At 41.2% G+C, this 15,475-nt stretch overlaps 1 protein-coding gene across 1 annotated transcript in view; it reads left to right on the top strand.

Moving 5' to 3' along the window:
• Positions 1–15,475, top strand: part of fam222aa (family with sequence similarity 222 member Aa) — an 86,514-nt gene that overhangs the window by 38,001 nt on the left and 33,038 nt on the right. The window contains exon 2 of the mRNA XM_023979043.2: positions 11,830–11,984. Within this exon, the coding sequence (XP_023834811.1) occupies positions 11,879–11,984 (106 nt within the window). The 5' untranslated portion in view covers positions 11,830–11,878. The remainder of the gene's footprint in view (positions 1–11,829; positions 11,985–15,475) is intronic.

Here is a 15,475-nt window from a genome sequence, read left to right on the forward strand (position 1 = left end):
TGCGGCTCCTCGGCCATGGAAACCCATTTCATCACAAACAGTTCTTGTGCTGACGTTGCTTCCAGAGGCAGTTTGGAACTCGGTAGTGAGTGTTAACCGAGGACGGTCCTGTGAGCTTGTGTGGACTATCACTTCGCGGCTGAGCCGTTGTTGCTCCTAGACATTACCACTTCACAATAACAGCACTTACAGTTGCCCGGGGCAGCTCTAGCAGGGCAGAAATGTTACGAACCGACTTGTTGGAAAGGTGGCATCCTATGACAGTGTCACGTTGAAAGTCACTGAGCTCTTCAGTAAGGACATTCTACGGGCAATGTTTTGTCTACGGAGATTGCATGGCTGTGTGCTCAATTTTATACACCTGTCAGCAACTGGTGTGGCTGAAATAGCCAAATCCACTCATTTTAAGAGGTGTGTGTGTGTGTATATATATATATATAGTTCTAACTGTATGCATTTTTCATATGTGAACTGTAGTAAAGGGGTTGTTGCTTGGTCAGAGTCTCACGGTTGTCTCATTTGGGTGGCCTTTTATTAGGCATTAATGATAGAACTAGCCCTGCACAGAGACACAGCAGTCAGCCCAGAAGTCAATTAGTCCTCATTGCTATGACATGGTTGACATTAGTGTATGCAAGCGTGTGGTGATATGAGATGGCAGTCTACTCACTGCTTTTGGACTGACAGAAAACCATGACTGAAAGACTGATGCAGACTGGAATATGGAACCAAAAGGGTACTGCTTTATTTTATTTGACAGCCCAGTTTAAGCTGCTACTTACCTATGTCCGGTTTCCCAAAAGCAAAATTAATCCTTGGAACCTTTTTAGGAGCATCGTTAAATCTCCGAGCTGTGTCCCAAAACCATTGTTATTGACATTGCACTTTAAAACGCTTGTAATCTAACGCCTGCCTCAGACCACTCGTAGAACAGCTAAATGCGTCGTTAATGCTTTTTTTGCCCTTCCGCAACACTTTATACACAGAAGTTCTCCGCTAAACATAGGATCATATGGTTTATCCGTCTCTTGACCTTTGATAACTTCAGAACAAAGTTGACTACAAATAAAACGTCTTTGCAATTGATAAACAGGCGACGTATAAAAAATATTCTTCAAATGAAAACTGAGACGACTGCATTCAAATATAAACACTGTAGCTATAGGCTTTTTTAAATCATATTGAAATACATGTCATGTTCAATAAATGTAGTTCTATTTTGCTACTCGTAGGCTACTGTCTATAATTTGTCTCAGGCTACGCATCATGAAATATACTAATGTGAGCAGTGATGTGCCAAATCGGTGATTTAGTGCATTTTTTATAGGGTAAGCCACATCAATATTTGCAGCCATAGGTGATAATATCTCTCTAGGAGCTGATCCATCTTCAGTATTGTGAAACAATTATGATCTCAAGGTAAGATTTGAACGGAGAAAGCTGATCCGAGAGCTGCATGGCCTTTCTTTCAGTAGCGACACACGCTCCAACGACGCACTTGGTTCTCTCTGCGTGTTTTGGGAAACGCGCGTTGCGTCTTCGGTCCGTTGTGGGAAAGATGCATCGGTGAAACACCCGTAAGCCTAAATCCCATCACTATTGGGGAAACTGGGCCCTGGTATTTAGGCTGTGCGGTGACAATGGCTGCTTTCTGGTCGGCGTACTTACCCTTAAAGAGGGTAAGGCTTTGTAAGTATGGTCATTCTGTATTACGAATGACCATGATTACTAACAGTGAAGTGAATGGATCCTGCTGCACGGACCATTCTCCATACGTGTTATAGAAATAATGTGTCACCTACCAAATAGTTCCTGTAGGCTTTAGCACACAATGTCCTTTTGTTGGGCCAGTTTTGTTTTGCTGGTGTATTTGGTTGTGCAGGACTGTTGAGTATAGACTGTGTCTAGGGGCCTGTATTGTTCTGGGGAATCGGTGTCTCTTGTTAGTGGAGCTGTGAGGGTTGGTTAACAATGCCTTATTTAATGTCCCAGCTTGCGTGCCTGTCAGCAAATGCCCTCTCAGGATTTGTATGTGTGTGTTGTTTATACTTGTGTGTGCTGGTGCAGTGTGTGTCTGCGATCTATGGGAGCTTCTCCCTTTGTGTTTGTGTGTCCAAATTGGGGTCTGTAGCTCTTCTATTGTGTGCCCTATCCACCGTAGACGAGTGTGTATGCGTGAATGTGTGCGTGCGTGTATAGTGCTGTGTGTGGAGGAAAGTTAAAGGGCAGGGGAGTTTACTGCCAGCCATTCCTAATGGTAATGGGGCCTTTCATTCTCCCGCTATTCATGAGGGGGAGCTGGGGGATCAGCGGGGTAGAGGCAGTGCCTTGTTAAAGAAAAAATAAAGGGATTTGAGTGTGTCGATTGGATTAACTTGTTTGGGTTTATTAACAGGGGAGACACAGCATCTTGTTAAAAGCGCTGCATGGGGCATCCCACAGTGAGCCGGTGGGTCACTATTCAATTAGGCCCAAGCCCCGCCCTGTTCACCAAGCACGGCCACTACCAGTCAGCCCGCCACCAGGCTCCCAGACCTGACCTGCTCTGGTGGAAGGGGGGGGGGGGCATCACCAGGGCTGCACACACAAACAGACAGACAGTCGCAAACACACATGCACACAACTCTTTTACAATGGCTTCCACTTTTGGAGCGTACAAGGCCCTTTCCTGTGGTTGCTCTCCCAACCTGGTTGGATGCTTGTCTAGGCAGACCGCCCCCTGAGTGCAGGGGAACGATCCTCCTATAATCTGAGGGTCCATTCTCATTGACGAGAATTAATATCTATTCTCGAGAGATTTTACTGTAATGTATATTTCTCACGTCTCGAACGCTACCTCTGTCGGTCGCACACGACAACTGCCCAACAGTTGGGCAGTGTAAACAGAATTGTCTCGTTGAGCCCAACATTCGTACAGTAAAAATACTAATAGCAGAGCATTGTTTTTGAAACAGATGAAATGTATAGACATTTTTATTATATTTTAGACAGAGTTTTCACCTGAAATTGCAGTAACAGCCTGAGCCACCACCCATGCAAGAAGCTGATCAACTCACCAAGGGAATTATCAGCATTTTCAATCGGCATTTTCCGTTTACCTCATATAATGACTTCATGGCATTGATAAAATTAAGCCTGGTTTGTTCTAAGATAGCTTTAATATGGTGGAACTGTACTTTTACATATTCATATGAGAGGGGTAAACGTTTATGTTTAATATACTAACATTGCTAGCTAGCATAGCTAACTAGCTGTGTTTATTGTCATGCAAGCCACATTTATATGCAAGCTACATTTAGCCAATGCGTGTAAGAATGGGAAAATAAACACTTTAATTATCTGCACACGCTTGTGAATTGTTGAAGAGTGTAGCCAATATGGTTTGGTTGCGTTATTCAACAGTAGTTAATGTTGGAAAAGTTTATTGCATTGTTGAATAGTTTGCGACTTACTGGTGGCTACTGCGATACTGATATTTACGGTAAATTTAGAGCTCCAGAGCAATAATGTCACGTTGCCAGACAACGAAAGGTAAGGCAAGGATGTAATGTAAATGGGGGGAGTGAGTTCCATTTCGTTTATACAATTTGCTCTTTTTTGTCTAGAAACATTATACTGCACATTACTATATTATTATTTAGCTCCTTTGTTAGCAGTAAGATACAGTTTATAGTTCATGCCCAGTTCGGTAGGAAAATGTTTGTATGGAAAGGTATGTTCATATATTCTGTTCCACACAGACATGCGGTTATTTACCTGTCTCTAAGCCTACTGAAGGATGAAACTTTGTTTCGATGCACAGAATCATCGTAACACCACGAGCTAAAACCTGTTTATTTCGGCCTGTTAATGCTTTTCTTTGTTCATACTTCCCGAATTGTTGGAGTTCCGTGTGTCTGTCATTTGGGTTGTGCGCTAGGATCGCGCGCGCCTTTGCGCAACACTATATGCTACTAGGTTGTCGGACGCCATTCACTGGTTCCATTCAAGTAACCATTCATGATGTTGTTTAACGTGTGCCCAATTTAACATTTTACTGCAGTGGGCTAAATCAGGGTCACAGAGTGATTCTTGGTAGAGTTAAACAAATCTACTTTGAAACAAAAGTGTACACCTCACACGCATGGTTATGGGCTTAAAAGAAAAGAAGACACCTGTACCATGTCAGATATAGAGTTTACATTCATTACATTTTGAGTTTGCATCCCAATATTACACTTTATATACATCACAGGAGACTGACATAACAAAACTGTTTGACATAAACACCAGAATTTGTTATTAATGATTCAATTATGAAAAATCTTAACATTCCACCCATGATGCCAAAGAGGGCGCTTTTGGTCACTGACTGTATGAAAGTGGTCATGTCTGTTTCGGACACAATATATTTCATGCTTGTGCTTCTAGCTCCGACAGTGCAGTAATATCTAACAGGTAATATCTAACAAATGACACAACATATACACACATCTAAGTAGGAATGAATTAAGACTATATCCATATGGATGAGCGATGTCAGAGTGGAACGGACTAAGATACAGTAGAATAGAATACAGTATGTACATATGATATGAGTAATGCAAGATATGTAAACATTATTAAGTGAATGAGATGCCGTAGAATAGTATAGAATACAGTATATAAATATGAGATGAGTAATGCCAGATATGTAAAGCTTATTAAAAAGTGACTAGTGTTCCATTCCCTAAAGTGACCAGGGATTTCTAGTCTGTGCCTATAGGCAGCAGCCTCTAATGTGCTAGTGATGTCTGTTTAACAGTCTGATGGCCTTGAGCTAGAAGCTGTTTTTCAGTCTCTCTGTCCCAGCTTTGATGCACCTGTACTGACCTCGCCTTCTGGATGATAGCGGGGTGAACAGGCAGTGGCTCGGGTGGTTAATGTCCTTGATGATCTTTTTGGCCTTCCTGTGACATCGGGTGCTGTAGGTGTCCTAGAGGGCGGGTAGTTTGCCCCCGCTAATGCGTTGGGCAGACCGCACCACCCTCTGGAGAGCCTTGCAGTTACGGGTGATACAGCCCAACCGGATGCTTTCAATGCGGCCCCGTTGATGTAGATAGAGGGGTGCGCCCACTGCTGTTTCCTGAAGTCCACGATCATCTCCTTTGTTTTGTTGACGTTGAGTGAGAGGTTGTTTTCCAGGCACCACTCTCCCAGAGCCCTCACCTCCCTGTAGGCTGTCTCGTCATCGTTGGTAATCTAGCCTACTACTGTTGTGTCGTCTGCAAACTTGATGATGATTGTTGGTGTTATGTTGTCATACATTTTGGTATTTTCTTTGGGTATACAGTATATGGGCTCGTTTTGGAGAGAAATTCAGTTCTTCTTTAGAATTTAAGTGGGGAGTCTGCTTGAGCCAGGTACACTCCTAACCTGTAATAGCTATTGCGGTTTGTTATTTTGTTTGAGAAGTAAGTCTATTGTCTACCCGTATGTGTTGTAAATATCTTTGCCAGCTATCACTATTGAACACTGGATAAATATGGACACCTTTGCACCAGACCTTCAGTCACAATTTATTTGGATAGTCCATCTGTAGATGATGGTCATACTATCTGTTCATAAGCATCTGACGATCTGTTGATAAGCAACTGCTTGCTAAGGGTATGGTTCAGGTAAGGTTTAGAATAAGGGCTGGGATTAGGGTAAGGGTTAAGTTTAGAGTTAGGATAAGGGTTAGAGCTAGAGTTAGTATATAGTTAGTTGAAATGTTCCTGATAGCCTGTAGAACGTCTACAGATGGACTATTCAAGTAAAGGGTTACAGAACCTTCCTCCTCCTGAATATCTACCCTTAAGACCACATCTCTACATTACCTAGTTCACATTTGGTGGCAGCGGTGGGATATGAACCCACGCCTCCGAAGAGACTGGAGCCTCAAAAGAGAGTCACAGGAGTAAAGTGAAAGCTATATCAATCCAGCGAGATGTAAGTGACAAGTAGATTTTGCACCGCTGAAACACAGGAAATAGATGGCTGAAAAATACATCCTCAGGTGGGCGGGGCATGCACGCTGCTAACTTAATTGTTTCCAGAAGTGATTTGATATTGAGATAAAAACGGCTGCATTGGACCTTTAATAAATGGTCTGAGAGGACACAGAGAGAGGCTTTTAGCCTGTGAATGGCCAGTAATGAGCTCAAAGTGCCTGTGTGTTTGGGCCAGGCCTGCCTCGCTGTGTGTGTGTGAGAGAGAGGGGGGAAATGGCACTGCACACACTAGTAGGCTTTTCAGGGGCACCTGGCATGTGCTTGCATGCACATACTGCAATCAATAGGTATTCTTTGACTATGCATACAGCACATGAACGCCAGGGGTTTTTGTCCATCAAAAAGGGACTTAGGTGGTGGGCGTGGCATGGTGCGTGGCAATCAGCGAGGTCGGCCCATCAGAGCGGCTGAATTTTAGAGAACATTTTAGAGTGGCGCAGCGGTCTAAGGCACTGCATCCCAGTGCTGAGGTGCCACTACAGCCTGGGGTTCGATCCCAAGCTGTGTCACAGCCGGCAGTGACCGGGAGCCCTATTGGTCGGTGCACAATTGGCCCAGTGCCGTCCGGGTTAGGGGAGTGTTTGGCCGGGGGGATTTTGTTGGCTCATCGTGCTCTAGTGACTCCTTTTGGCAGGCCGGGCGCCTGCAAGCTGTCATCAAGGCAAAGGGTGGCTACTTTGAAGAATCTCAAATACAAAATACATTTTGATTTGTTTAACCTCTCTTGGGTATGTGAGACGTTAGCATCCCACCTCTTCAACAGCCAGTGAAACTGCTGGGCGCCAAATTCAAATACAGAAATATTAATTATAAAAATTCAGAAAAAAAAACATATTTTACATAGGTTTAAAGATTAACTTCTTGTGAATCCAACCACGGTGTCAGATTTAAAAAATGCTTTACGGCGAAAGCATACCTTACGATTATTTGAGAACATAGCCCAAAGGACAAATCCTTACAAACAGTAACCAGCCAAGTAGAAGAGTTACACAAGTCAGAAATAGAGATAAAATTAATCCCTCACCTTTGATGATCTTCATATGGTTGCACTCAGCAGACATTCATTTACTCAAATGTTCCTTTTGTTCGATAAAGTCTCTTTATATCCAAAAACCTCCGTTTTGTTTGCGCGTTTTCTTCAGTAATCCACAGGCTCAAACGCAGTCAAAACAGGCAGACAAAAAATTCAAATTGTATCCGTAAAGTTCATAGAAACATGTCAAACGATGTTTATATTCAATCCTCAGGTTGTTTTTAGCCTAAATAATCGATAATATTTCAACCGGACAATAACGTTGTCAATATAAAATGTAAACAAGAAAGGCACTCTCTCGGTCTCGTGCATGAAAAAGCTCTGTGACACTTTAGGGTCCACTCATTCAGACTGCTCTTACTTCCTCATTTTTCAGAATACAAGCCTGAAACAATTTCTAAAGACTGTTGACATCTAGTGGAAGGCATAGGAACTGCAAGTTGAGTCCTAAGTCAATGGATACTGAAATACTTCCCGACTGGATTTTTCTCAGGTTTTCGCCTGCCAAATCAGTTCTGTTATACTCAGACACTATTTTAACAGTTTTGGAAACTTTAGAGTGTTTTCTATCCACATCTACCAGTCATATGCATATCATATCTTCTGGGCCCGAGAAGCAGGCAGTTTAATTTGGGCATGCTTTTCATCCAAAATTCCGAATTCTGCCCCCTACCCTAGAGAAGTTAACACTTTTTTGGTTACTACATTATTCCATATGTGTTATTTCATAGTTTTGATGTCTTTACTATTATTCTCCAATGTAGAAAATAGTAAAACATTAAGAAAAACCCTTGAATGAGAAGGTGTGTCCAAACTTTTGACTGGTACTATCTTGGTGGTGAAGATACATTTTTTGCAGTTTAAAGCTAATTTCCTGAAATTCTACACATTTTGACACGCAGCTGACAGAAAATGTTGCAGTTTTAAAGCTAATTTGCTGAAATTCTATGCATTTTGCCATGGGCTAAAGCTGTGTTATTTTTCTTAAACATAATAACTAAATCAATAGTACTAAGTTTTTGGAGTTTTCAATTCTCCCTGACTGTATAGCTTTTCTTTTGGTGATTGTAAATTCTCAAAGATTATGTTATATAAAAAATAAGTAGGTCCATTATATTTTTTTACGTACTTTATATCAGAGTTTTAGTCATTTAAGTTTACACTGAAAGTGTTTTTCCATCCTGAAAATGTATAAAACAAAAAAACATTTATATATACATACACTGAGTGCACAAAACATTAGGAACACTTGCTCTTTCCATGACATAGAATGACCAGGTGAAAGCTATGATCCCCTATTGTTGTCACTTGTTCTTATTTTGTTTATTTACCCTTTATTTAACTAGGCAAGTCAGTTAAGAACAAAGTCTTATTTACAATGACGGCCTACCCCGGCCATACCCTAACCCGGACGACACTGGGCCAATTGTGCGCCGCTCTATGGGACTCCTAATCACGACCAGTTTTTAAATCCAATTCTAATCATTGTAGATTAAGGGGAGCAGACAGGTTTAAGAAGGATTTTTAAGCCTTGAGACAATTGAAACATGGATTGTGTGTGTTCCATTCAGAGGGTGAATTGGCAAGACAAAATATTTAAGTCCCTTTTAAAATGGGGTATGGAAATAGGTGCACACAGACACATGCTTTAAACATTATAGACTTACTTATAGTTTGAGGTTCTGATCTACTGTTTTTACATTCAGTGTTTAGTCTACAACGAATGAGGCGATAGAGTTTATACACACAATAACTTACGTTCTGTGAGGCGTTTGGGTCTTTATGGTCATAGAGCTGGAGATTTATAGCCTACGGGGAGATTGATTAGTGCCTTCACTGGCCCTGATGCACGGTTGGCAATCCCCCTCCCCACCCAGTTGCCTGTTCACACACACACACACACACACACACACACCTTGGTCCCCCAGGCCTTTGCTGACAGTTTCCGAGAGCGGTCGCATGTTAAGTTGCTACAGACAGACTGCTGTTTCTCAACATTACCATTTTTTTTGCTGTCCATAGATAATGCTATCAATCACCACGGCGCAGACGTGTGTGTGTGTGTGTGTGTGTGTGTGTGTGTGTGTGTGTGTGTGTGTGTGTGTGTGTGTGTGTGTGTACTGTACAGTGCCTTCAGAAAGTATTCATACCCCTTGACTTATTCCACATTGTTGTTTTACAGCCTGAATTCAAAATCGAATAAAGATAATAATAATTCTCACTCATCTACACACAATACACATAATGACAAAGTGAAAACTTGATTTTGGAAATTCTAGCAAATGTATTGAAAATGAAATGCAGAAATATATCTAATTTACATAAGTATTCACACCCCTGAGTCAATACACTTTAGAATCACCTTTGGCAGCGATTACAGCTGTCTTTCTGGGTAAGTCTCTAAGAGCTTCCCACACCTGGATTGTGCAACATTTGCCCATTTATTCTATTCAAAATTCTTCAAGCTCTGTCAAATTGTTTGTTGATCATTGCTAGTCAACCATTTTCAGGTCTTGCCATAGATTTTGAAGTAGATTTTAGTCAAAACTGTAACTTGGTCATTCAGGAACATTCACTGTCTTCTTGGTAAGCAACTCCAGTGTAGATTTGGCCTTGTGTTTTATGTTATTGTCCTGCTGATAATAGGTTATTGTGCTGTTATTGTCCTGGGAATTCATCTCTCAGTGTCTGGTGGAAAGCAGACTGAACCAGGTTTTTCTTGAGGATTTGCCTGGGCTTAGCTCCATTCCGTTTCTTTTTTATCCTGAAAAACTCCCCAGTCCTTAACGATTACAAGCAAAAAATATGGAGTGTGGTACTCAGTAATGTGTTGTATTGAATTTTCCCCAAACATAACACTTTGTATTCAGGACAAAACGTTAATTGCTTTGCCACATTTGTTAGTATAACTTTAGTGCTTGAATCTGTGTTTGAAATTCACGATTCGAATAAGGAACCTTACAGATAATTGTATGTGTGTGGTACAGAGATGAGGTAGTCATTCAACAATCATGTTTAACACTATTGCATACAGAGTGAGTCTATGCAACTTATTATGTGACTTGTTAAGCACATTTTTACTCCTGAACTTATTTAGGCTTGACATAACAAAGGGGTTGAATACTTACAGTGCATTCGGAAAGTGTTCAGACCCCTCCCCTTTTTCCACATGTTGTTACGTTACAGCCTTATTCTAAGAACATGTTGATCAATCTACACACAATACCGCGTAATGACAAAGCGAAAACAGTTTTTTTTTTTTTTTTGCAACTTTATTAAAAATAAAACATAACTTATGTAAATAAGGTTTCAGACCCTTTGCTCTGAGACTCGAAATTTAGCTTTTTGTCCAGTAATCCGAATGCACAAGGCGCGTGCACTAAGTCCAGGCAAAAAGTTTTGAAAAGTACAATAAAAGTTAGTAGAAACATGCCAAACGATGTTTAAAATCAAACCTCTGGTTGTTTTTGTCATAAATAATAAATAATATTTCAACCGGACAAAAGCTTCGTCAATAGGAAAGGAGAAACAAGAAAGGCGCGTTCCCGATCAGGCGCATGGCTGATGTCTGGAAATTTCCACTGTCCACTGATTGAAAGGGCTGTATCTCCCAAATTTTTCAGAGTAAAAGCCTGAAACAATGCCTAAAGACTGGCCACATGTAGAAGAAGCCATAGAGCTCGTGAACTGGGTCCTAAGTCTTTGTATGGTGGATAGGCTTTCAATGGAAAAACAGCCTTTCAAAATAATAGTACTTCCTGGTTGGATTTTCCTTGGGTTTTCGCTTAACATATCAGTTCTGTTATACTCACAGAAATTATTTTAACAGTTCTGGAAACTTTAGAGTTTTCTATCCAAATCTACCAATTATATGCATATCCTAGCTTCTGGGCCTGAGTAGCAGGCAGTTTAATTTTGGCAAGCTTTTCATCCAAAATTCCGAATGCTGCCCCCTACCCTAGTGAAGTTAAGTATAAATACTTCAAAGTACTACTTAAGTTGTTTTATTGGGTATCTGCACTTTACTTTACTATTTATTTTTTTGACAACATTTACTTCACTATATTCCTAAAGAAAATAATGTAGTTTACTCCATACATTTTCCCTGACACCCAAAAGTACTCGTTACGTTTTGAATGCTAAGCTGACAGGAAAATGGTCCAATTCATGCACTTATCAAGAGAACACGTGGTCATCCCTACTTCCTCTGATCTGGCGAACTCACTAAACACAATAATAATAATTTGTAAATGAGTGTTCCCCCTGGCTATCAGTACATTTTAAGGAATTTGAAATGATTTATACTTTTACTTTTGATACTTAAGTATATTTAGAGCCAAATACTTTTACTTTTGTGTAGGCCAGTGACAAAAAACCCTCTATTTAATACATTTTAAATTCAGGCTGTAACACAACAAAATGTGGAAAAAGTAAAGGGGTGTGAATACTTTCTGAAGGGACTTTATGTGTTAGTTAGAAAGAGGTGTATCTAATAGACAGAAGTCACGCTAGAGCAGATGCCATGTTTAAAGGCGTCAGTTTGGACCCTCCTTCCTCTTAACCTGTTTGAACACTTCTGCCACCAGCACAGGGCAGGTGCATGTTTATCATTGTCACAGAGTTCCTAAGAAGACAGGCAGTTGTAGGCGGCATAGAGCCAGTCCTTGTCCCAGCCTGCTACTGAGCTTCACAGACTTCCATGCCCGTGAAGCTTTGCTTCTTGGGTTCTGATGCTTTTCTCACATTCTTTCTTCATTCCCTTCTCTCGTTCTCTTTCTCCCCCAGGTTGGCCTTGGCAGTCCTCCGGCTGTAGTTGTCTCCCCACCCCCCCGCCATGCTGGCCTGCCTGCAGAGGAGGCAGAACCCTCCCATCCCATCCTCCCAGCACCCCCTGTGTGCTAGCAAGGCCCTGGAGCCGCCTCAAGCCCTCAGCCGAAAATGTAAGTCCACGACAAGGGGGGAAAAAGAAAGGTCAAGGGTTTTGTTAGGTTGACGTTATTTGTTGTTTCCAAATGTACAGTGCCTTTAGAAAGTATTCACACCCCTTGACTTTTTACTAGGGCTGTCCCCGACTAATGAATTCTTGGTCGACCAAGAGTCGTCTGTTCTGTCAACCAATCGATTGGTCAAAATGTTAAAATGTGTATTTTTACATATATAGACACACAGTTTGAATAAATTCAACTATATGTAGGCTACTGCGCTTGTCTGATGCTTTATGCACTTCGATGAAAAATTAAGAAACCCAAATTACTAAAGAGGGAGCCAGAGATCAATATAGCCTAAATAGAAGAAAAAACCTAAAAACTTGACTCTGCCCCTCTCCGCTGCCCGTTGCTACTGGCCTTTGCAGATTCTGCCGTTACGCTCCTGAAGTTGCTGGTAATAGGCTACACCAGCAGTCTGTAACCTTTTCCAATTGGTGTGCCATGTTATCGTACCATTTCTACTGATCTGCATGCCAATTCTGATTTTCATATGCACATTTCTTTGGAACAGTTTCATTTCATTTATAATAAAGTCTAAATATCTATAAATCAATGTCATGTGGTTAATCAAAATTCGATCTTAATGAAAATGATACGAATCTAAGAGTAACTTCTATTGCCATTGCCAATATGTAAAAATAGCCTACGTTAAGCCAACAAGTAAAAACATTGCAGCCCGCAGGTAGAAAATATCCCGATAAAGATAAATATCCTATAAATCACATTGGCTACGCATAGCCTGTCTGCAAGGAACTTGGAACATTGTATCAACAATTAACTTGATCCAAAATCTTGTGATAGCAAACTTGACACATTGTATAAAATATTCTGGGCCCTCAGAGTTTCCTGCGCCATTAAGCTCTAGACAGACAGCCACAGCTTGTCGGCTATTTGTGCAAGGTATAAGAAATAATCAGATAGGCCTATTTTATGACGTTTCCACCGGATCAGAGCATGAAAGTTTTTCTCCTTTCATGCTGAGTGGTTATAGAAAGGGAGAGAGCTGGAAATATTTTTCAAAGGAACTATTGTCATTCTCAATGGAGGTCAAACAGACTTTGTTTACTTGCTGTATGATTCAAATAAAAAAATACTTTGAGAAGCTCCACGGTGATGGTGAGTTAAGTCAATCAGAAATAGTATCAGATCCCCAAATGGGCACATTTACAAGCCTACATTTGCGTGCAGGCCAGGTAGCCTAGGCCTACTGTACTTCTATGTATAAACAGGTGCGTGTCCTTACTCAAGATTGACAGGAGCACTCCAAACAAAAGACAATGAATAAATTGACAACTCCGACCAGTCGACTAACTCGGGTCAGCTCTACTTTTTACAAAAAAATGTACGTTAGAAAGTGAGATTAAAATGGATTTAATTGTCCTTTTTTGTCAATGATCTACACACAATATTCTAATGTCATACTGGAAGGAAAAATTATACGATTATGAAAAATAAAACATCTTGATTAGATACGTATTCAACCTCTTTGGCAATGATTACAGCTATGAGAGTTTTTTGGTAAGTCTCCAAGAGCTTTGCATACCTGGATTGTACAATATTTGCCCATTTAGTCTTAAAAAAATTCAAGCTCTGTCAAGTTGGTTCTTGATCATCGCTAGACAGGCATTTTCAAGTCTTGCTATAGGTTTTCAAGGAGCAAACTGTAACTAGGCCACTCAGGAACATTTGAATGTCATCTTAGTAAGCAACTCCAGTGTATGTTTGTAATTTTCCTGCTGAAAGATGAATTTGTTTCCAGTGTCTGTTGGAAAGCAGACTGAACCAGGTTTTTTTGTATCCCCCAAAAACTCCTTAGTCCATGCCGATGACAAGCATACCTATAACATGATGCAGCCACCACCATGATTGAAAATATCAAGAGTGCTACTCAGTGAAATGTTGGATTTGCCCCAAACAATGCTTTGTATTCAGGACCAAAAGTTAATTTCTTTACCACATTTTTTGCAGTATTACTTTAGTGCCTTATTGCAAACAGGATGCATGTTTTGGAATAATCGTTTTCTGTACAGGCTTTCCTCTTTTCACTCTGTCATTTAGATTAGTATTGTGGAGTAACTTCAATGTTGTTGATCCATCCTCAGTTTTCTCCTATCACAGCCATTAAACTCTAACTGTTTTAAAGTCACCATTGGCCTCATGGTGAAATCCCTGAGCGCTTTCCTTCCTCTCCAGCAGCTGAGTTAGGAAGGACGTCTGTATCTTTTTAGTGAGTGGGCGTAGTGGTACACCATCCAAAGTGTAATTAATAACTTCACCATGCTCAAAGGGATAGTCAGTGTCTGCTTTTTATTTTATTTTCACCCATCTACCAATAGGTGCCCTGCTTTGCGAGACTTTGGATAACGTCCCTGGTCTTTGTGTACCTTACAGATAATTGTATGTGTGTGGTACAGAGATGGGGTAGTCATTCAAAAATCATTTTAACCACTATTATTGCATGCCGAGTGAGTCTATGCCACTTATTATGTAACTTGTTAAGCACATTTTTACTCCACTTTGACATTATGGGATATTGTGTGTAGATCAGTGACACACAATCTCAATTTAATCCATTTTAAATTCACTCTGTAACACAACAAATGTGGAAAAAGTCAAGGCACTGTATTTGATGTGGCGTGCACTTACAGTAAAGTGAGACTTTGGGGTTGCCGTCTTGTGTTGTTCCTCATTGTGAAGAGAGGGACTGTTTAGCTGTGCTGACTGTGCAGTCCTGGCAACGCCGCGTTTGAACAGTGTTAGTGTTTAATGTGCCTCCCTTGCCCTGGGTGACCCTCGGGGACCCTCGGGGTGTGTAAACATTTACAGTGTCTGGCCCCTGCCTCTGCGGCCCGGTAGGCTGGCTGTAAAGCACCACAGCTGCTCTGTTTGAGGCCAGAACACAAGCCTCCAACTTCCCTCACATGAAACACTGTATGTCCATGGGAAGTTATGTAAAACGGGAGGGGAAAGAAACTAGAAACTGGTTTGGACCAGCTAAGGATTAAAGAAAGCTGCCGTATTCCCGCTGGAAGGTGAATTTCTGCCTAAATTCCCTGAAGCCTCAGGATTAACCCTTTAGTGGAACAAAACTGTCCTGTTTGTGTGTGTCGGGGTGGGGGGGGGCGGTGGTGGAGAGGGGCTGTTACGCTTTTAGGCCACTAAATACTCTGGGAACGTTCTACGTTTGCGTGGCAGTCCTAGTACCTCACAAGCCGATTAAAGGGGAAGTAGAGAAGGAGCACACTGACCTAGCAGTTTCTACCTCAGCTTAGGGAAGCTTAAAGGAACTATTGTACATGTAACAATTTCACCTGCTAATAGCCCTACTTTTCAATAGCATATCACTAGTAGTAAAGGAAACATATTTCTCTGACTTCCGCATGCCACAATAAAATAGCTTTATTGGTCTGGCCAGCTTGTGTACACCTTTCACTGTTGCATGA

This window comes from Salvelinus sp. IW2-2015, linkage group LG33 (assembly GCF_002910315.2).
Source record: "Salvelinus sp. IW2-2015 linkage group LG33, ASM291031v2, whole genome shotgun sequence".
In the NCBI taxonomy this organism is placed as follows: Eukaryota; Metazoa; Chordata; class Actinopteri; order Salmoniformes; family Salmonidae; genus Salvelinus; species Salvelinus sp. IW2-2015.